Source organism: Peromyscus leucopus, chromosome 8b (assembly GCF_004664715.2).
Source record: "Peromyscus leucopus breed LL Stock chromosome 8b, UCI_PerLeu_2.1, whole genome shotgun sequence".
NCBI lineage: Eukaryota > Metazoa > Chordata > Mammalia > Rodentia > Cricetidae > Peromyscus > Peromyscus leucopus.
In genome coordinates, this window is record NC_051086.1 from 102,612,663 (window position 1) to 102,635,994 (window position 23,332).

At 47.9% G+C, this 23,332-nt stretch overlaps 1 protein-coding gene across 4 annotated transcripts in view; it reads right to left on the reverse strand.

Moving 5' to 3' along the window:
• Positions 1–1,348: 1,348 nt before the first annotated feature.
• Cyth1 (cytohesin 1) overlaps positions 1,349–23,332 on the reverse strand; it is a 95,490-nt gene continuing 73,506 nt past the window's right edge. For 3 of the 4 annotated variants that reach the window (XM_028892590.2, XM_028892589.2, XM_037201141.1), the window contains exons 10-13: positions 18,927–19,003; positions 9,144–9,215; positions 6,204–6,358; positions 1,349–3,245 (exon numbers count right to left, since the gene is read on the reverse strand). In XM_028892590.2, coding sequence (XP_028748423.1) covers positions 3,167–3,245; positions 6,204–6,358; positions 9,144–9,215; positions 18,927–19,003 — 383 coding nt within the window. In that variant the 3' untranslated portion in view covers positions 1,349–3,166. Of the gene's footprint in view, positions 3,246–6,203; positions 6,359–9,143; positions 9,216–18,926; positions 19,006–23,332 lie in introns of all 4 variants that reach the window. The other variant, XM_037201140.1, reaches the window with a different exon arrangement.

The following is a 23,332-nucleotide window of genomic DNA, read 5'->3' on the forward strand; positions in this document are numbered from 1 at the left end:
AGAGCCACATGCACATCAGCAGATTCGTTTTGATCAAATATGTACAAAAAAATTAAACCAGGAGGAGATAAGCAAATGTCATCAAATGTCAAGGAGTGAGATGCAGAGACCTGGATTAAGGGAGACAAGAACAGTGTATCTGTTGGGGCTGCTCTTGTCTATCAGGACAGGTGTTCTGGTACCAAGTTCACAGCACCTTTGATCTTTACATTGTCTGCCTTAATGGAAGTCAGGGCAGTGGTCTGTTTGCTGAGCACGGAGCTTAGCCCTCTCCAGATGTGACCCTGAACTTCCATTAAGGCAGACAATGGGATAACGATCATTTGACTCACGGCTTCAGAGGTTTCAGTCCATGGTCCTGGGATCTAGTGATCCTGGGATCTGATGAAGTAGAGCATCATGACAGCAGAACCCTGTGGCGGAGGCTACTTACTTCATGGTACACAGGAGGCAGAGAGAGAGGACAAGATACAGTTTCCAAAAATATGCCCTCAGTGACCTACTCCCTTGAAGCTAGTTTACAAGGCAAAACCAAAAAAACAATTGGAATAATATTTTCAAAAAACCCTGTCAACAACTTTCAGTCATTTTGTTGTATCTTGATAAATCTTTTTGTAAACAAAATAATACAAATCTTTTTGTAATACAAAATAATCTAAAAGGAGAAAAACTATATATGAATTATTTACACCTCTGATAAATAAACCGATGCTGATCCAGGTGCTGGGCTGCCCAGGACACTCCTGTGAGGACCGGTGTGAGGGAAGGGCTGTGGCCCTGCTGCCCCGGCCCCAGGCTTGGGATGCAGTTCAGTTCCTGGAGTGCTCATCTCACACGAAGAACGCTTTGGGGCGATCCCCAGCATTGCACAAACCAGACACTGTCCAGACCCATGACCCCAGCACTGGAGAGAGGCAGGCACAAGAAGAGCAGAAATTCAGGGTCGTCTTCAGCTGCACACTGAACTCAAGGCCAGCCTGAGCTACATGCTGCCTCAAGAAAAGAAAAGAAAGGAGCCCAGAGAGACGCCAGCTTCTGCCACATGGGTCATGTACCTGTGGCCTGTCTCCTGGTGCCGCTCAACCGCCCGACAAGGCTGCACGTGGCTGATGTGGACACTTCTGCTCTGCCTTCAAGTTGAGTTTCTTTCCCAAAAAGGGGGGGGCAAATGTTAAGCCCACTCCCCCCTTGTTATGACGTCCCTTGCAGAAACACAGCCCCTACCCAACTTCTGCTTTCTTATCAGAACCACACTCAGGATGGAGCCATGCCCACCCTACAGGCGCACCAGCTCCCAATCCCAGGCTTGACAAGAGATGACACCCACTACCAAGCAGACAACGAAAAGTGGTTTGGGCACATTTGGAGTTTATTTGCTGCAGTTCCTTGGAGCTAGTTTACAAGGCAAAGACAAACAAAAAACAATTGGAATAATAATATTTTTAAAAAACCCTGTCAACAACTTTCAGTCATTTCTTTGTATTTTGACAAATCTTTTTTTAAACAAATACAAAATAATCTAAAAGGAGAAAAACTATGTATGAATTATTTACACCTCTGATAAATAGACTGATACTGATCCAGGTGCTGGTCTGCCCAGGGCACACCCGTGAGAACCAGTGTGCAGGAGGGGCTCTGACCCTGGCCCAACCCCCCCACAACCTGGCTGGCACTGCCTGGTTCTCTACCAGGAGGCTCAGTTTTCCACCCTGGACCCTCTTCTGTCACTGTCTCCTTCACACACTCCAGCATCAAGCACCTGAAGCCACTCGAGGCCGGATCCACAGGAAGGGAGGGGGCCAGAGTGCTGTCCCCACACTCACCCTTCTCTGCAAAGCTATTTCCAGAGGTGCTGACCTCCTTCTGAGATTGGAGGAGCCCAGCTCACACAGCCTAGAGGGGGCCCATGGCTCCTCCACCTGCCTGGAGGCAGCATTCTGCCACCGAGGCCTTGGCCACACGGAGGAGTGTGCCACCTGCTCTGCCTGGACTGGCACGCTGGCCCTGGCCAAGGAGCAGGAGCTGCCCTTGAGAGTCCCTGAGAGAACGGCAGGAGATGCTGCGCTTCATGGCTCCCTTCACACTGAGTTAGGAGACCAGGGCCAACTCACACATGTGCCGTGGCATGCCACGCCATAGGGGGAGGGGACAGAAAGGCCACCTCACCCTTGCCTGACTGCACTGCACGCTGCTGAGTGAGGCCCCTGCTCCTGGAGGCTCCCACAGAGTGCACCAGAATAGTCCAGTTGGGGATACTTTTGAGGCAGAAAAGACTGGAGCCCCAAGGGGATCAGGTAAAACCTACTCCTTCCTCTAGAACGAGGAGTGGAATCCTTGGGGAAGAGAAAGAAAAACCAGCTATGAAACAGTCGTCGGCCACCCGGGACCACGGGTGGCCTCCTCACAGTTTTGGTTACTAGGAAAATGCAGACTCCCACTTTAGAGCGCAGTGGGCCTGGGTACTGAGGCCAGGCAAGGGGCCAGCCGCCTTCACCCCACCCCACAGGCACTGGGCAGGAGCTGCCCAGACTGTCCGCCTGCTGCCCTGCTGGGGTCCTGGAGGCCTCCCTGTGTCTGCTGGGCCCTGCCAGCAGCCCTGCTTTTGCCCCTCTAGCCCACACAGGTCACGAGGCAGCAGCTCCTGGGGTGCCAGCAGCCCCAGAGCCCCTACTGGGGAAGCTTCCCAAGCAGGACACAGGAGGGCAGAGTACAGTGCTACGTTCATGTTTGCTTTACAAAAACAAAAATAAATCTTTCTAGTGCGTGGCTTCTTTTCCTTTCCTCCGTTCTCCTCAGTCCATAAAGTACATCCTCACAGGCATGTGTGGAGCAGAGGGGGAGGCCCTTGGCCAGGAACACTGCGAGGTAAAGAGAGCTCTCTGCGGTGCCATCGGCCTGCGAGCTGAGGCCTGGGACCGCGGCACTGCTCTGCTGCTGCCAGAGAGCGCTTCTGAGAGAGGCTGGAGCCTGCGGGGTGCGGCAGCCCCAGCCCTCACTGCCCACCCTTCTCCCCCTTAGAAAACTGCAAAAGCTGAAGCTAGTCTTTAGGAGCGGGCAGGAACTAGCAGAGGAGCCCTCTGCTCTCCTCTGCTTGGCTCGCTGCGCCCCCCCAGGGCAGGCGGGAGAAAGGCCCCGGCTCAGGGGGCTGCCGTGCCCTGGTGCACGCTCAGTGTCTCTTCGTGGACGAGACCTTCTTTTTCCGTGCGGCAAGCATCTCGTAGAAAGGGTCTCTGCTGATGGCAGCCCTGGAGGACAGAAAAGGGAGAGAAGAGGCATGAGAGGTAGATGAACCTGGGCTGCCAGATGTCACCAGGAACGCCCACCCTCACTCTGTCCAAGTGGTAGCTTAAGGTGATACACAGGGACATATAACAAAGTAAGCATGGAGGTTCCTGCCTATTTTAAACTAACATCACTTAGCATTTGGGAGTAGAACCATTATACATTCACTCCTTAGCTGAGTTCCCAGCATGGGGATTTGGTTTTCTCAACCAAGTGACTGTCCTCTGTATCCCTGAGTGGCATGCTGCAATACTTGCCACTAAGTTACTTCACTCATAGTGAAGGCAGGGAACTTCTGGGGTCCTGTTGTTCCAGCTCCATGTAAATGAGTACTGCTGCTGGGGGCCCAGTGCAAAAGGGGACGGCCATGCTGCCTGTCGAGCCCAGTGAGGGAGGGCACACGTGACCTGCACTGGACAGTGGAGGTGGCTAAGGCCACAGAGCTGGTGCTTGGTCTCCTAGGGAAGCAGAGTCTGTGTGATGCTTAGTTCCAGTGGTCACCAGTGACCCGGAGTCCACAGCACTCACATCCCAGCTGCCCCAGCTCTGGTGAGCTGGCTGGGTCTCACCACCACAGGGACTCAGCACCCAAGGAATACGGCTAGTCAGAGGCCTCTCATCTTCACGGGTAGCTGAGTCTACCTTGCCTTTTGGGCGATGGCCAACCCCTTTGGTAGGTTGCTTGCCCTTGTACAGCAGTGCCCATGATGCCCAGATGAAAATATGCTGGGAAATGGTGCCAAGAACTGGGTTGGTATCAGTTACTCCTCAGTTACGGGCTATGTTTAACTTCCTCTTCATCCCTGGCACTGTTAGTTCTCGGAACTGGAAATCACACCTCTCCACACCTGTCAGACACAGGCTCCCCATGGCTGACAGTGGGCATCTCTGGCCTACTGAGAGTCTGCTTGCAGTCTGGACTCTGTTGAACCCAGTGTTGAGATGGACACATGCAATGCACTAGGAGTTTGCTTAGGCTGCTGGGAACCCCTAGGAAGGGGCATCTTGGCCTTCTACGACACCATGAAGCATGTTTCTCCCAGTGCTCTCTCATTTCACTCCTCCACACAGGTTCTGAGGCAGACAGTGTCTCAGGTCCTCATCTGTGGAGTAGTGCTTACCATCTTCTGGGCTTTCCCCATGGGGATTGGGATGCAGAGATCATGCTACAGAGTCCCAGCACCTGCACATCCTCCAGAGGCCAAGCCAGAGTTCCCAGGGAAGCATCAAGAATATTTGCGGGGAGTTGTCAGAGGAGATTGGTAGCCCCAGGAGGAGGCCTAGCACCCACAAGGATCCAAGAGGGACTTTAAATAACACTCAAATTTTCTGATTACAGCAGCAAAAACTTCTATGAGAGCCAAAATGGACAAAAACAGCCAAAATTCCTTTGAAAAAGCTTTAAGGGGAAGGAGCCTCTACCAAAGCATATTCTAGTGACAGAAGCAGTGTGTATTCAGGTGGGAAGACAGTGGTCCACACAGGCCAGTCAGGGGCCATGCAGAACGTGGTAGGACCAGGGAAAGTGCTTTAAGTCCGTGTCAGACAGACAGTTACTGGATCGAGAGAATAGTTAATGAATTCCCAACAACAGACATGAAAGGACACAGGACACTCCGGGGGTGATCTGTTCCCTGGTCTCAGGTCTTTCCCAGACACAGAGCCAATGCTCAGAGGATGGGCTGCCTGCCTGGCCCTCTCTGTGAACCGTAACTGGCACAACAGCTGTCATTTGAGGACAATGCCTAAGTCAAGGCAGCATGCTGTCAGCCTCAGCGCTCTACCTCAGTCCTCAAGCAGCCCTTGAAGTTGAGAGCGTCAGAGAAGAGATGGGTAACACACCCCAAAGACATCAAGGACTGACTGCACTGGAGACCTGCACCCAAGCCCCAGCCATCAGCCTCCTTTCTCTGGGAACTGTGAGTGGCATGTTTCCAGAGAAAAGCGTCAGCCCTCCACACCAGCATGTCAGCACCTTGCTTGCTCCCTGTCTGATCTTGGCCAAAACACCACACTGGATGGAGTAAAGTCCCCCAAACTAATTAGACTAGGCAACAATCAGGTCCTAAGGACGGGCTGCAGCTGGGTAGAAGGCGTGCTTGCTATGTCTGAGGACACAGAGGCAGCCTGTGACCTGATGGCACATCTTCCTCACTCCCCAGGTCACCAGGGCCCAGATAACAAGCAAAGCTTTCTAAGGGAAACACTTGCATAACTCCTCATGGCCAAAGTCCCCAGAGTGATGAGTAAGGATGCTGCATTGCTGGAAGAAGAAATAACTGCCGAGAGCGTGGGAAGTCAGACTGCTCAATGGCCGTCTTCCTGGTGCAAGGAGAAAGAAACCCATCAACCCAGGTTTCATGTCAGTCCCAGGGAACAATGCTGACAGAAGACATCAAGGAGCTTTGTAAAGCCTCTTTCCAGTCATGTGCCACACTGGGAAGTCCTGTTCCTGTAGTAAGCCTCACACTGTGGGACCACAGTTCGTGGTGGGACTTGGAGAAGCTCCCTCCACTCAGGCTGGCTGTGGTCTCACAGCACATGGTTCATAACCTGGCATCACTGCACTGTGACTTTCCACAGCTCTCATAATTTGGGGGCTTCGTTTCCATGTCTGTAACTGGGAGAACAGTCTCACTGGATAAAAAAGTACAATAAAGCCAAGTGCCATCCACTGAGGAGGCACCAGGGAGAGATGTCCCCCCCCACAGACACATAATGGAGGTAAGTGGCTCTTGTCCCCACTCTGGGGTCTCTGAATTCCCTTGGTGCCTAGGCTGGAGACATGGCCTACTCATGCTCTAATGGGCAAGAATCCAAAGGCCTGCTGGGAAGCAAGCTGGGAGCCCTCCCTGAAGCCCTTCCAAGCTGGAAGGGGAGGACACTGCGGCCGTCCCGTCCCAGGTGTGGGAGCCACCTACTTGATGCACTTGATCCACTCCTCCTTCTCCTCGGGAGTCGGGGCTGAGATGCGGTACACAGTGTGGTTCCCTTCCACCACCCGGCCATCGGCCTCCGTCTTACAGGCCTTAATCACCTGGTCTTTGTTGTCAGGAATATAAAGCTCAAAGCAGTTCTGAGAAGAAAATGAGAAAGAACAGTCAGATTTTTAAGAAGCTGTTGACCAAGGAAAATGTTATTTATTTTCCCAAAGACTCTTTATTCTTACTTTCAAGAAATATGTATCAGGGAATACCTCCAGAAAATGAAGGCAGAGAACAGAAGTCAGTTGATAAAGTGTTTGCCACAGAAGTATGAGGAACTGAGTTTGATCCTGCATTTAAAAAGCCAAGTGTGGGCCAGTGTGGTGGCACATGCCTTGAATTCCTGTACTCAGGAGGCAGAGGCAGGTGGATTTCTGAGTTCGAGGCCAGTCCGGTCTACAAAACAAGCTCTAGGACAGCTAGGGCCATACAGTCTTGAAAAAGCAAAAATAAATAAGTAATAAATAAATTCGTGAGTGTGTGTGCGCGTGCACTTGTGTGAATGCAGGTGCACTGTACCAGGCTGGAACCCCAAGGACAGCCGCGGGTATCACCCCGTCTTCTACCTTGTCTGAGACAGGCCCATTGCTGTTTTCCCACTGCACACACTAGGTCAGCAAGCCTGTGAACTTCTGGAAATTCTCCTTTCAACATCCCCTACCTCACAGTAGGGGTGCTGGGATTACGGACACACATCACCACACCCAGCTCTTCTGAGGACTGAACTCAGGCTCTTGTACTTGCCAATATTGTCTCACACTTTCCCACCAGCTGAGAGTCTGTCTCGAAAAACCAGGCAGACAGTTCCTGAGGAATGACTCATGTGCATATGTGTAAACACATGTACACCTCTGTGGTGATATTTTATCTGTGTCTCCCAATAAAATTTGTCTGAGGATCAGAGGAAAAAGCCAGCCACTATATTAAACACGGAAGTCAGGCAATGGTAGCACACCTTTGATCCTATCACTTGGGAGGCAGGGATTTGTCTGGATCTCTGTGAGTTCAAGGCCACACTGGGAACAGAGCCAGGCATGGTGGCACATGCCTTAAATTCCAACATTAGTTAACCATGGAGGTCTGTAGGTCTGTACATCTGTACAGACAGACAGGAAGTGACAGAGCTGGGAAGGAAGAGGAAGTGATGTAGCTGGATGGAGAGAGCAATGATATAGCAGAACAGAAAGGCATATAGGCATGGGTAGCAGGAATCTTAGAAGGTCTTATTAATAAAATCAAACCTGAGCCAGTTATTGGGGTGAACTCGGGAAGATCAGAGAGACAGAACAAGCCACAGCTTCCTCACCTGCCAATTCCTCAGCTGATCCTGTTTCTTCAGACTGGATGCCTCTGAGTCCTCATCCAGAATGAATCTCAGCTGAACTGTGCTGCTCAAAACCAGCCAAATGCTTCTAGTTCCTGGTCTTCACACCTTATATACCTTTCTGCTACCTGCCATCACTCCCTGGAATTAAAGGCTTGCTTTCTGGGATTAAAGGCATGAGTCACCATGCTTGGCTGTATCCTTGAACAGATGGATTTCTGCCTCTAGAATGCTAGGATTAAAGGTGTGAGCGCCACCATTTTCTAGCCTTTGTATCTAGTGGCTCTTCTGTCTCTGACCCCAGATAAGTTTATTAGGGTGCACAATATTTTTGGGAACACAATACCACCACAGGCATGGGTATACAAGAAGTAGGTTTCGCTGGGCGGTGGTAGCACACGCCTTTAATTCCAGCACTTGGGAGGCAGAGGCAGGCAGATCTCTGTGAGTTCGAGGCCAGTCTGCTCTACAGAGTGAGTTCCAGGATAGGCTCCAAAGCTGCACAGAGAAACGCTGTCTAGAAAAACCAAAAAAAAAAAAAAAAAAAAAAAAAAAAAAAAAAAAGTCTCTTTGGTCAGTAAGGTGAGGCTGGCTTGTGGCTTTTCCTATTCCTCTGATCATTCAGGTTTTAACCCTGATACCTGGCTCCCGGTGTTTTACTTAATAAGACCCTTTAGTAATTTGTCTACACACCTGCACACATACACAAGTATTTTTCCTAAAGAAAAAGAAGCTCAGACTTGAACACTGAAGGATGCTGGCCTGACACCTGCTGGCTCCACCCCTGACAGACAGGAGCATGCACAGAGCTGCAGGTGAGCTGCTCCCATGCCACACAATGTCATAAAGCCAGCACTGAGCTATGGGTGCTCGCAGCTGACCTGTTAGGAGGGACGGTTCAGTCAGTAGGTGACACTGAGGCAGACAGACAGAACAAAGTAAGGCTATTTGTTTCATCTTTCACTTGAACACTAAGGGTAATCAAAGCAGGCGGAGGTAAAGGCATGGCTTTGTTTTTCTTAAAATGCCTTCCAATGTCATTCTTTCTTAGAGCAAAGCTGTGACCATCCCTATGGTGGTATTTTATTTGTACTGAAATGTGATTTTCATTGTATGTTAATAAATAAAGTTGCCTGGGGGTCAGAGCTATTAGACCCATAGCAAGAGCATGGTGATAGTGGCGCACGCCTTTAATCCCAGCACTTGGTAGAAGAGCTAGGTAGATCTCTGTGTGTTCAGGGATACAGCCAGCATTGGAGACATACGCCTTTAAGACCTGGAGGGCGGTACTTACAGGAAGTGACAAGGCAGTCATGTGTTTGGGTTTACAACCAATGAGAAGGCAGAACAGAAAGACTATTTAAAGACATACACACAGGAAGTAGCTCTCTTTCGGGGAGGTAGGAGCACCGCAGGAGGTAAGATTTTAGCTCTGAGCTCTGACCGCTTGACTTTCTCTTTTACATTGGTTCTGTGTTTCTTATTTTAATAAGACGGTTGGTTACATCTACACATCCCCTTCTGGCCCTGGGCAATATCATAGGAATACTCACCGGCTTTTTGGAGTCTTCTACCTCTCGGATACTCAGATTCTCTAAGGGGATGATCCCACGGGGCTCTTTATCCTGGAACAGGTGAAGAAAGACTTTACTCACAGCTGAGGAAACACCTGTTTCTCCTCCCTCAGCCCATCCTGACTCCTCCCTCTCAGGCATGAAGCTCCTAGGTAGGCTTCAGCCACCCTTGAGTTCTAAAACAGGACCAGGGTTAGGAGTGTGTGGCAAGGCTGGGAAAATCCAAAGCCCTCTGCAGACCACAAGGCCAGGGGCCTCAGCTGATTAACTTCATTATTCATACAATTGCAGGAAATCATCAGAAAAAGGGAACATCATATATATATATATATATATATATATATATATATATATATATCTCACATATCAGATCCCATACAGGTCTGCCAGGACCTCTAGCACAAGGTAATGATGAGATTGATCAGTTACTAATAGGTAATGTGCTAGAGGCCTCAGAATGTCATAAGAAATACCATGTAAATAGCAAAGGTTTGAAGAAGGATTTCTCCATCACTTGGCAACAGGCTAAGGATATTGTGAAAAAATGTCCTACTTGTTCCATCTATAACCAAACTCCATTACCTGCAGGGGGTAATCCAAAAGGTATACAAAGAAATGAAATTTGGCAGATGGATGTGTTTCATTTTGCAGAATTTGGAAGATTAAAGTATGTACATCATACCATTGACACCTATTCAGGATTTCAATGGGCAACTCCTATGAGTTCTGAAAAGGCTGATTCTGTGATTACAAACTTATTAGAAGTTATGGCCATCATGGGAATACCTGTAGAAATTAAGACAGACAATGCCCCAGCATATGTCTCCAATAAAATGAGACAATTCTTTGCTTATTACAATATAAAGCATGTTACAGGTATACCACACAATCCCACAGGCCAAGCAGTCATAGAAAGATCTAATCAAACTTTAAAGGATATATTAAATAAACAACAACAGGTAACAATGACTTCTAGAAATAGACTGCATAGTGCTTTATTAACCCTGAATTTTCTCAATGCTAATGAGAAAGGAACAACAGCTGTGGAGAGACATTGGACGACAGACAAAACTCCTGAGCTAAACCAACCGGTTTATTTCAAGGATGTGCTGACCTCAGAATGGAAACCTAGATATGTTCTATGTTGGGGAAGGGGTTTTGCCTTTGTTTCTACAGGAGAAGAAAAGCTATGGATACCAACAAAATTAATAAAAATTCGATTCAAACAGGAAAAAACCCTTGATGAAGAGAAGTAAAAGATCATCCACCAATGTGACATCTCTACAAGTTGTAAGAAAAATTTAACAATCAAAGGGTGGAGCAGGGTTCTGTTTTTGTCTTTCCAGGATAATGGAAATACCCATCTTCCAAAAATCATAAGGCCTTGGATATCCAGATGTTTACAGCAGAAAGAAAGAATCTATTGGTACCAATCTACACATGGTAAAATCTCACTGTCTAACATCTATCTCTCTATCAATCTAGAAAAGTTGTGGTTCCAATTTAATTATAAGCCAAGCTGGCTTTGGAGATGGAATTGGCTCACTCCTTCTCTAAACCCAAACGTATTGCTAAAAGAAAAGTTTGAGAGATTCTTCAGTCCCGTATAAGAACAGCCCTCTGGTGTGAGACAGAAGGAAACCAATAAAAAGGGACCATTGTCTTCTAAATTCTAATTCTCTCCATGCTTACTCTTGATTTCTCAGAATCCTTTCTTACATGCTATGTCCTCTTTAAATCCAAACCTCCCATTTTTGATAACAAATAAGTTTTTCCAATAGCAATCTCAGAAGTCTCCAGAAGGAAGATGGGGCCTCAACAACAACTCTACCCAATCCAGAATGATGCCATGGTAATCATCATCATACTACACTTCTTGCCAGAATTTCAGACAATCTTACCCATTACTCTAAAACTTGCTGCAGAACCTACAGTTAGTCTAACTGAGATTTAACTATCTGAGCTTTCTCACAGTACCCAACAGAGATAACATTACCCCCTAAACGACAGGAAGCAATTCTAAGAAAACAATGCCCCTTCTCCCTTAGGTTTCATAATTCTCAGGGTTATGGATGATGGTTATAGGGTTGGGGGTGGAAGAAAATATTAGACTCAGTATTCTAAAAAAAAAAAGGGGGGGAGAAATGGAATGGATAGGTATAAGATATGATGGTAGATCAATGTATATACTAGTAAACAAATTTAGTAAAATAGCAACCTTAGATAATTTGCACTGTAATTTGTACTGTTATATGTTGATACAAATGTAAACTATTTTTATACTCCTGTTTAAGATAATTTTTATATTGATACAAATACAGAACTATATTTGTTATAATGTACATATATTTCTACTCTTATTTGAATTTTTTTTTTTTTTTTTTTTTTTTTGTTTTTCGAGACAGGGTTTCTCTATGTAGCTTTGCGCCTTTCCTGGAACTCACTTGGTAGCCCAGGCTGGCCTCGAACTCACAGAGATCCGCCTGCCTCTGCCTCCCAAGTGCTGGGATTAAAGGCGTGCGCCACCACCGCCTGGCTTGAAATATTTTTATATTGATACAAATGTAAATTTATATCTGTCATACTTTATGTATGTCCGACTTCTGATTAGGATATTTGGTATATTGATATATATTTGATTATTGTCATATTGCATATTGCACTATATATTCCTACCTGTTATAAATATCTTGTGTATTGTCACAATTTTGAAGTCATCGTTCTTCACCATACGTTTGCTTATAGACTATTTACTTTGTTTACGTGAAGCCTTAGTCCTTAGGTTATTTCAGTAGATAAGACTTACATATTTATAGTCACCTATGCCTGTCATCTCTACAGTTACGTTAGTTAGGTTATCCAGATTTACAGATACATAGGTCAGATGGATAGGTAATCTTCAAACACTTCATAGACCTATAGAATATGGGATTTAAATAACTTAGAATTCTGTTGACGTGAGACACAATTGCTTCTGGCTGCACCAATTTGATCCTGAGAGAATGTTGGGCTTCTAAGACATTTTCATTTGGAAGTTTGTCTTTTTGGCACAAAATGGCCTACTGGTCAAAGTACTGCCCTTGCCTTGACGGCTGACAGTACAAATGCAATGCTGTCCTTTCTAGACAAGCGGGACACAAGGAAAGCGACCACTGTACTCTGCCAAGACAGGGTAAAATGGTCTTTCAGAATTCCTGCTTCTGAAAATGGTCTGTCAGATACTCTAGGCCTGTAGCCAATTTAAATACACCAACAATGCTGAGAAACATTAGGTGACTGTCCAGGCTGCCAGCTGTCTTGGTCTACTCTTGAAAGATTCCCAAAAGTTGCTTGCATCCATCTACCATTTCTCAGGTACCATTATGTTCCTTCTCAGGTCTTTGATGGGATTGAAGACTAGAAGTTATAGTTACAACTTAGTATATATAATATCTTAGATAGAACATATTAAGTATTAGATTCAGGTTCTTTAGGATAGGACACCTTTTAGAATGATCTTTATAACATGCCATTTACCTATGCTCTATACTTCTCTGGATTTTAGTATGTGTTTCTTGCTTGATATTGTTTGCATTGGTTGTAGTTCCATCTTATCTAGGTCATTATCCCTCATTATTCCTGGACAATATTTGATAACCATTCCTTTGTATATAGTCTTGTATTAGTTTAGAACCTTCTTATTTAGACAAAAAGGGGGAGATGTAGTGGGTAGCAATTCCAGCTTGGATCTGGAAGTTCCAACCCCCACTGAGACTCTGGCAACTGTCACGCCTACGAGGCAGGGCCAGGGGAGGCACCTGGAGACCTGAGAGCTGGATGGTTGAGCGCTGTCTCGGTGCCGGGACCCTGAATAGTGGAGGTGGACCGAGCAGAGCTCCAGAGAACACCGCTGGACTGCGATACACCTTCCCCAGACCCTGCGACCTACCTTTCCCTTTTTGTAAGTTGCCCACTAAATAAATCTTTCTTTTAACTAAGTGGAGTGGCCTTAATAATTTCACCAATACTCAGCAGGTACCATCAAAGTGTACCTGGCAATAACCCATAGGACCTCAAGCAGGGAACATGTCAGCTACTTTCCCTAAGAAAGAGCTTTTCCCCTCTTCCATGTCTGTATCTGTTTTTCCTTTTCCTTTTCCTTTTCCTAGCATGGTTCTGTGCCACTAACTCCTGGGAGTCTTTTCAGGCCTAGGTCTAGGCACTCCTGCCCATGCCTGATGTAGGGACTCCAGCTGAGTTTCAGATTACCTTTGCTCACTGCATATCACCTGAATTTGTGACCCTTAGGGTGACACTGTCTTTTGGACAGCTGCTCCACGATCCATAGAGGTGCCTGACAGATGATCCTCATTCCCTCCTTCACCTCAACTGGCCCTCTGAGGAACTGGCCATCACATCAGCAAGGCCCCTACCAGGGATATACTTCTGCCCTACCAGCCAGCTAACCTTAGTCAAGGCCTGTCACTTCTCAAACATATGCACAATATGTCAAAAACAAACCATCCCCGGGAGGCAACCAGGCAGTGGGACCGAGTCCTGTGCTCATTGCATGAGTTGGCTGTTTGAAACCTGGAGTTTATGCACGGATGCTTGGCTCAGTCTGGGAGGAGGGGACTGGACCTGCCTGGACTGAATCTACCAGGTTGATCACAGTCCTCAGGGGAGGCTTTGCTCTGGAGGAGGTGGGAATGGGGGGTAGGTTGGGGGGAAGGGGAGGGGGTGGGAGGGGGAGAACAGGGGAACCCATGGCTAATATGTAGAACTGAATGGTATTGTAAAATAAAATAAAAGGAAAAAAAACTTCAAAAAATATAAACAAACAAACAAATAAATAAATAAAATATAACACACACACACACAAAAACCATCCCACCAATTAACCAACCAACCAAATCTAGTTCTGATTGTAAACAAACAAACAAACATTTCCCCAGGCCCTGCAGGAACAGTCACCCTCTTCCTGCCAACCCGTTCAGTGCTGGCCTGAGGACACCCTCTCTGAGCTGCTCCTCTGAGCTTCCAGCATCGTCTACTGAGAAAGACCCAGCTCTTTCTGCCTCATCCCTCAATAATCAAGCTGGCGTATGCTGCTTCTTGTCAGCACTACTCTGCTCCTTGGCTATGCCACGCAGCAGCTAATCTGTACCAGGTAACCTACTCCACACCTTTGCTCTCCTTCCCCCAACTCAAAAATCACCTTCTAATTGGGTGGTGTGTGCACACCCATTACTTACTTTTCTATCAAACAGCACCCAAATCAATTGCATGTGTTTCGTCTTGTCAAAATCTCCTTCTTAGGCTAATTCATATTGAGTATTCTCCTAATCTTAACTTTGTGGCCAAGTCCCTCTCAGAGCCAGTTGGCCTCTAAGCCCGGGACATTCCATCCCCAAGTTCGCAGCTCTCCCCTGTTTCACTGCCTGAGACCCAGTTCCCACGGTTAAGATTTCCCCGAATTTACTGGGCATTATCATTTTGACAGGGTGCATCTTCCAAGAGTATTCTGAGGGAGAGTACAAAGGGCAGGGGAACCCTGTTAAAATCTCCCATGTTGGAAAGGTTTTCACCTGACTGGAGCTCAGATGCATCGAACAGTGTGGGTCGAGAGTGCATCCTCCAGACTGTGACACATGGTACCCTTCAGCTCTCAGGCTATTCTGTCTGTGTAAGTTTTTCTGTTGGCTGAAACTGTGCTCTTTGTTCTCTAGGTACTGAGACTCAGAAGGAACATGAACTCGGTGAGGATCTATTTTCGGTCATGATGCAGGGTAAGCCTGGAGGCACATTTTCCATTTGAGGATGGTCTAAGTGATTGTCAGTATCTCACAGTTGTCATCCTCTCTGGGCCACATGGGACCTCTTGGGCTAGCTCTTGTCTCCTGTATCATTTGCTCTGTGTCCTAGTACTCTTTCTGGAAACCCTGGTTCCTTCCAGCCCTTCTACTGCATTTATGACTGAAGTGTTTTGTTTTCACGAGCATGTCTGTCGGTCCGTCCTGGGCTCATTACATCCCTGTTCCCGTCCCTGCTGCAATGGGCCATCTCTCTAAGACCAGTCTCCGGCTCCCCACCGTCCTTTCCTCCCTCCTGCAAGCAGCTCTGGCCTCCACCTGCTCTTCGTCAGAAGCCTTCTTAGGCGTCTGGACTTGCCAGTTGTATCATTTGGAGAGTGAGGGACTAGGCTGAGTAAGCGTGTAGACTGCAGGTTCTCTCTGCTCACGCGGGTCCTCCCCCACGGCTGACCAGAGTCTGCCTGAGATCCTCACAGCCCTCTTCTGGGGTATCAGTCCCTCACATGGCAGTTACAGAAGGGGAGATAATCACGGACCTGAGTTTCCCTGACCCTCCTATGTGCATACAATGCCCCCCTCAGCAGTGCTAGGAGGACCCCTTGGTCCAGAGACTCACAGTAGTCCCCTCCTGAGGAGGAACCCCCAGGCAGCTGCAGGAAGGATGGCCACTGGCTTCTTCAACAATCCCCAGTCCACTTCCCCATCCCCTTTCCCCTCCACTCTCATTTCCTGGCCACAGGGTGCCTGGACATGTCGAGGATTCCAGTGTTGAAGTGGGTTGTCAAGTCATCCTAATGCAGAGCCTGAGGCACGGCTTCTTGATTCTGCTAGACTGCAGGGGCCGGGGCAATGAGCTGCTACATGTGCACAGTACATGGTCTGTGGTCTAGATATGCAGTTGTGAACCAAAAGGGGCTCGAAGAACTGCTCAGTAGGAGGACCTGGGTCCTATCCCCAGCACCAAAATTAAAATAACCAAATAATTCTATACCAAGTCCAGGCACAGACCCATGGTACATACACCTTACCACTGGTTTCATCTATGTCCCAACAAGGACAGAAAAAACCAGTGCCAAGTCCTTTGGCCTATGTGATATCTTACACCAAGTACCAATATCTTTGCAAAAACATGACTCGCTCATTATAAAGAATTTAAAATACTGCAGAAAAGAATAAAAGAAAAAGGTTTTAGACACTCCAAATCAGATCACCTGGTGATCACATGGGAGCACTGTGGGGTAGGGGTATAGAGGGCTGGTGTGATGTGGAGGGAGAAGAACATGTCTGTGAGGATGGGCTATTTCATGTAGTATTTTCATAAAAGATATCCTATTAAGAAAAAATTGAGGCAGAAAATGAAAACACATGGAACTTCAAGGAAAATGCTTCCTTGCCATGAAAGACCATTCTTAAAGTAGCCTTACAAAGACTGCTAGGTGTTTCATCTGTTTTGAAAAATGTCATGTGATTCAGCTTGAACAGTTTGAAAGATGAAGTGTCCTTCCTACTGCTGGTCCCTGCTGACACTGACTTCACTTGACACTTTCCAGGTTTCTAACACCCTCAAGCCTGTCCCGCAGCCACAGGGTCTAATTACTTAGCACAGGCATGAATCCATTCCGGGTCTCGGCACAGTTCCGTGTGGACCCTGTATCTCCACGCTGCTTCCATATTTAGGAAATTTTAGCAACAGCTCTATAGTGAAGTGCACCCAAGTTCCAGCTCTGTGTTTAGGCATCAGTTTATACTTGAGTATCTTTTATAACTTCTATGTTTAAGAAAATTTCAACATTGGTCCTGCTTTTCAGTGCTGGCAGCAGCCCTCAGCACAAGGTCCACACGTTGGTAGTCTGGTTTTAGTTCCACAGCTCAGTGCAGGATGCTGTCAATTCTCCCAACCGTACCTTTCAGCACTGGCCCCTTATGTCAGCATACCTGGCCTGCTGAGCTCAGCACTTCTGCCCCAGACATAAGTGAAAGAGCTCAGCATCCACCCGCCCCACCTGCAACCCCACCTTCTACATCTTGGGAACAATTCCACAGGTACAAAACGGATTTTGCAGGTATCAACTTCCTGGCACTGAAACTGTGTCCTATGCCCAGCACCTGGTGCTTACTTCTAATTTTGCTGCCTTCCTGCAGCAAGCGAGGACATCCTTAGTTAATATGTCCTACTCCTTAAAGTTCACAGACTTGCTAAACAATGAGCTACAACTCCATAGCTCCATAGTGATTCAGAAATGCACAGCTCTGGCTCTCATGAGCTGAAGTCCTGTTCTGCCTTCTAGATCATTCTGGTCACTATTTAAGTGAGCCTAGACGATTTTCCTGGACTCTCTGGGGGCCAGGTGTTTGCTATTCTGTACTTTCTACAGTGTCCTAAGTGAACTGGAGGAAGCTCCTCTGAAGTTTGTCCAGGGAAGAGCTGACTCTACCTGTTGGCTCCCAGAAGCCCAAAGGCAGCTTTCCCGGGAGAATGCACCATCCCGTCACAGAGAGAAGTCCTGTCTGCTCACTCCCCATCCTTGACCCACAGTGGACTTCACTCCATGCACTCTTACCAGCCTGCGTCTTCCTCCAGGCCAAAGGGTGGAGTGGGCTGAGCTCAGGCCCAGGCTGCAGCAGAACCACTCTGCAACTCCAGCTGTGACTTCTCTCCCATTGCCAGAGAGCAGGACGCCCACACCCGCTGTGCCCTCTCCTGGTCTGGGGGTCTCATCCCACGCACTCAGTCTCCCTAGGGTTATCCCATGTCAGTGTTTCCCGAGCACTTGCCGGGAAACCTCTCCTGGCTGCCTAGACCCTGTGAAGTCAAAGGAAGGAAGGCCCCGGAAGGAAACCTGCTGAGCCTTTTGTCCACAGTACCCTGGGGGTGGAACAGGGAGACTCCTACCACTTTTATACACTTAACGTATTGTTCTAACGTTTGAGAAGACTTGAAATACAGAAAAAGCAAAGCCAGTTGCAGAACTTGGGCAGCACAAGTGAGGCCCTGTGAGAAGTACTTTGGAAACAATTTCCTGCCAGGTCCACAGCACATCATCAGCATGAATGACTGAACTGAACCTGCTAACTCCATGCATCCCAGGCTGGCCTAAAGCTTGTGGTAATCCTCCTGCTGATTTTTGTTTAACTGTTACTTAAACACCATTTTGTTCCACCTTTACCACAAATGAGGCTTCAACCCTGTTTTCTCAGTGGGATCAATGACTTTTACTCAGTGAAGATCCAGCCAAGTTAGTTACACTGACCTAGTTTGAGACCCAAGTCCAATATGCATGCAAGAAGAACCACTCTGTGCTTGCAGGTGCCCAGGAAGATGGCACCAGAGTGCCATGTCACCAGTGTGGGAGTCACAGTCTGAGCATCGACAACCTCTGGCTTTCTGAGTGCTCTGCCCACAGGACGGACGCCGGGAGGAACTGTACTGGGTCCTTTTTATTCCTACACTATAAAGGATACCAACAGAACTTCCGTGATGTGAGGAGACATCAGCTCCCCAGACCTCCAGGCTCCCTCAGATTAGCCCTTCCTATTCTGTTCCTTCCCCTTTACTGTACCTCTCATCACTGGGACTGCTCCTTCTCAATCGAACCTTTTCTCCACATCACAATTATTATCCCTTTCACGTGAGCTTCACAAGTCTTTCTTGGCAACTGAGCCAGTTCCTTGTTTCCAGCCCAGCTCCAAACAAGCCCCAATACTATGCCCACTGCTCCCTCTCCGTTCTGGTACTTGTGCCTCTTGTTGTCTCGAGAACCAGGTGCTGCTCTGGGTCACAGCCTCCTGGCCAGCCACTCTACATCCTTGTTAGGGTGCTGCATTCTGAGATGTACCTAAGTTCTTCCCTGACCCCCAAAGAAGGACAGATCTGACTGTCTCTCCAGTCCCCTCTAGCTATGTTTGGCCAGAGTGGTTTGGAAGCGGAGGACTGGCCCAGCCTGCCCCAGGTGGACCAGCAGAAGCTCACCGTGGTGTACTCAAAGTAGTATAGGCAGTTGTCAGTCAGAATGAACCAGCGCCTCTTCCAGGTCTTCACCCTGCCACCTGAGAGCAAAAAGAAGATGCTCTTGACACGAGACACCAAGGCAGGTGCATGCTACACACACACACACACACATACACATACACATACACACACACACACACACACACACACACACACACACACACAGCTCTCTTCTCAGGGAGGGGATGGGATTGGGCGGGGTACCAGGAGAACACTTAGACTATGGCAAAATTTACATCAGTGACAAGACACAGCCAAGACAGAAGCATCTTTCACAGAGTGAAAGTCTATGGTATGAGCAGAGCAAGCGTGTCTGGGTGACACCCTGAGATGTCCCAGACAGCAAGATGAGAGCATGGGCTAGGGAGGAAGCCCCAGGGTGATGATGGTGGAATGCAAGTGTACTTCAGGCTGGAGGAGCTGGCCATGCCCTGTGTGATAGAGACAGGCAAAGAAAGGAAAGGAAGAAGGGAGGGTCAGCACCCTGACACAGGTGGCATGGGCAGGGAGTTCCACGCAAGTGACAGAGAGAAGATCCAGAAAGTGAGGTACTATGAGCCCTTACAACCAATCCATGGGCTTCCCTCACCCTCCTGCCTGTGGTGAAGTGCTACACTGGCTTCAGTCCCTTCAGTTAATGTCCTGAAAGTCATGTCCCCAGAGCTATAGGTGTGAATTGAAGCAGGACTCCTTCCCCAGGAAAGGAATAGCTTATCTAAGAGGTGGGCTCAGGAGCCCTCCCACTGTGGACTCATGTGACTCCTGAAAACTACGTAATTACAAGAGGCAGTCCTAACAGCCAGGAGGTGGTGACTAGCTGCTGGCCAGGGCCTTCCTCAGTCCTCTCCAACACTCTATGAGGTTACTCTACGCTGCGTATGGGGAAGGATGTGCATCACTGTGTCCACTTTGAAGGGAGCTCTATCCTCACTTGCATCATGCTCAGGATCCCCACTTTCCCCAACTTACCTCTGGTCAAGGGAAGACTGTCTTGACATGAACCATTCAGAATCACCCAGGGCTTCCCATGCTGATACACACACGGCACTGCATGAACACCCTCTCCCTGATCCTTAGCACTTGCCCTTTGCTAGGGCCCAACTATGGAGAACATCACTCTCTACAGTCTCCACGGAGGGCAGGGGAGTGGGCCCTGCCATGCCTACTTTCCTGACCTCTTGCCAACAGCCATGCAGAGCAGGGAAATTTTATAAAGACTGTTTCCAAATGCCAGCATCTGCCTGCAGGCTCATCCCTGAAATTTGAGAGAAGAGGTCCAGCGGAACGGATTAGGACCTAGACCTTTCTGGGGTATTTTACAGCTCTGCCTGGGTGCCTGAGCTGGAGGGCTAGGGAAGGAGATGTAAGCAGCCACCATTAACTACAAGATTCTAAATGACTGAGACCTAGGTTTCCAGATGGAGTATGCCACGAGCAATCATGTGCCAACAACCACGCCTCCTGTGTGGTATACAGTGAGGCACTCTCCCTCATGGTGATCTCTAAGTTGTATGGAAGCACCCCAAGGTTAAGTGGCATGAATGAGAAAAGACATAAGAGTACTATGACATGCGTGTTGGCAACAGGGAGGGCTGGGCAGAATTAGGACAAATGAAAGGAAGACAAAGAGTGCTCAAAACCAAAGGCAGTTTGTCTTAAAGTGGACCCTTCCCATTCTAGGTTGAGAGCTTCTGTCTTCCAGCCCCTTGGGGAGACCATTTCTCATACAGGGCTTGGTACACAAGGATGGTCAACCCATGCTGACCTCCCATGCACTCCGTCACAGGACACTACCCCAGGAGACAATGGGACTCAGGAAATGATGGAAAAAGTGAGTTAGATACCAAAAGAAACAAGATGGCAGGAAATCAAGGAGAAAAAGCAGAGCTGGGAAGTTGTGTCTGGTTATAAAAGCTTCATTACGTCCCCTGGACAGTTGGCTGCACCACAGAGCCCTCTACCACAAAGCATCGCTGCGGGCCCACGGGGAACACTTCCACGTGGAAAGAAAAACAGACATGGGACAAGCAGACAGATCAATGTGCGCCTAGGACAGTCCCTGTGGAACTCACAGGACCCCCTCCCACGCAGGGCTCCACAGACCCTCCCTTAGACAGAAGGGCTGACACTGTCCTGACAGTCCAGCCTGCCTGCTCCCAGCACTGGAGGGAGCCTGTGTCTGTTCTCTTAGGGCAGCTCTGCTCTAGTCAGGCTTAGACATAGACCTGAGGAGCATTCAGATCCTCCATATGCTCCCCATATCAGCAACCAGAGAACTAAGAGGCCAATCTGGGTTTGAGAATGACTGAAACAGAGGCATATGTGCACCATTAGAAACGCAGACAGAGGACCCAGGCTGTGAGGCCTCTCTGATACTCAGGAAACGGAATCAAGGACAACAGGAGGGGGCTCTGGTTTGGGGGTTTGGAAGACACCATTTCTCTCTTTCATAGAAAGGCAATGCCCCAAGGGCCATCTAATTTAGTCTTTCCTCAACTCCTTCATCCACCATGGTGTCAGAAACACATGGCTTTGGGAAGTTACAGGGCAGCACCCTCTTCTCTGATTCCTCACGTCAGAAATTACTTTTGATCAGGTTGACGCATGGGTGTCAATTTGAATTCAGTAATTCCCAGGAGCAGGAAGCCAGTGCCTCTCTGCCCTCCTCAGCTCGCTCCGGGCTAGGACTGCACGACTACTCGCAGTTTGGGACCTCGGAGCTGGTGGCTGCTGAACCACTCTCTCCTCCACCGAGAGGCAAGTGAGCACTGCCCCAGACCCTGATCCTGGCCAGTTCCCTAGGGACTGTACAGTAAGTTAGAAGCAGCATTAACACTACTACCAGCAATTAAAAAACAAAATAACCAAAAATAACAAAGTAAAAAACGCTGCAGCAATGACAGTGGCCTGGGCAGAGTGAGCGAGCAGGTTGCAGGGTTACATACCTCCTGGAGTTTGGGGCAAGGAAAAGGAGAGCCAAAATCATGGAAACATAAATGAGGAGAAAAGAAAATTAAAACAAAGAAATCAAACCCAGTTCCTCAATCTTAAAGTGCAGCGCACCAGTCACATTTATGTATGCCTGAAGAGGGAGGTGAACCTGGAAACACTGATGGGCAGGGGACCACCCATGCTGTACAGCAAGGTTGGAGGTCTTACCCACTCCTGGCCTAACAGTGCCACAAATCCATTATTGTAAGGTCAGCGTTTGCCAGACTCCACAATCCGGAGCAAAGAGGGGGATGTGCAGCACTTCTGAGAAAGTCAGTATCTTCCTTAAGACACTCGTCATTTTATAAATGTGTGCAAGGACGCACACATATACACCCATGGATATACATGTACACATGTGTGTACACAAGGACACACATGCTATGGCTCTCTGCATACAGGGACATATACAGACAACTACAGATGGCACAAAGTCCTACCCTGTGCAGCACACAGACACACAGGACTGAGTCTCAGTGTGCCACAATGGAAACACCCTATCGGGAGTCTAGGCAGTTAGGAAACGTGAAGCAATGGCCCCACAATTAATGGGTCCCATATTGTTAGATTTTTATTCTTTGGGATGAGGCCTTGCTCTACCACGAAGCTGGCTTGATTTCATGGGCTCCAGGGATTCTCCTGATCTGTCTCCTAAGTGTCTGGGATCTCAGGTGTGCACCATTGCACTCAGCTTAAATTTTTGACTTTTAAAAATATAGGATGCCTCATGAATTTGCATGTCATCCTGGTACAAGAGCCAAGATAATATCTGTTCTAATTTTAGTGTCTCAGCTGTCAAAGCCAACACTTAGCATTCGCATGGAAACAAATCTCCCTGGAGGGAAGGAAATCTAAATTTGGACACACTTTTGAAATTCCCGGCACATTTCCTCTTCACTCTCTGGGTTGGGCAAGAAGAATGTGGAGAAGGTTGCCCATGCTTTAACCATTTCAGAGTCTTCAAATCAGACCCTCTGCTTAGAGCTTACTGACTGTTGGCCACAGTCAGACACTGCAGGGCTCTAATCTGTGAAGCAGTACTTGAAAGGAATTTATGAATCGTCATGTGTAAACACATGCTTTGGGCCTTTTAAAGGAAATGTCAACCCTAAGCTATCTGGATGAGTTAGTAGCAGAGGGCATGTATCTTACTTTCCATGGATGTGTCAGTAATGGCCAAGATGCTGCTGGTCGGGGCAAGTAACCGAGATGGAAGAAGAGCATGTCTCCAATAGAATATGCCCTGCTGATATGGGATTCAGCTCATCAAAGGCCAAGGAAGAAGGAAACTGGAATGTGCTCTCTAGTGGTCAAAAAATTTGAACATTTTCATGTCCAGAGAGTTCAGAGACCTCCTGTATGTCTGATAATAAAGC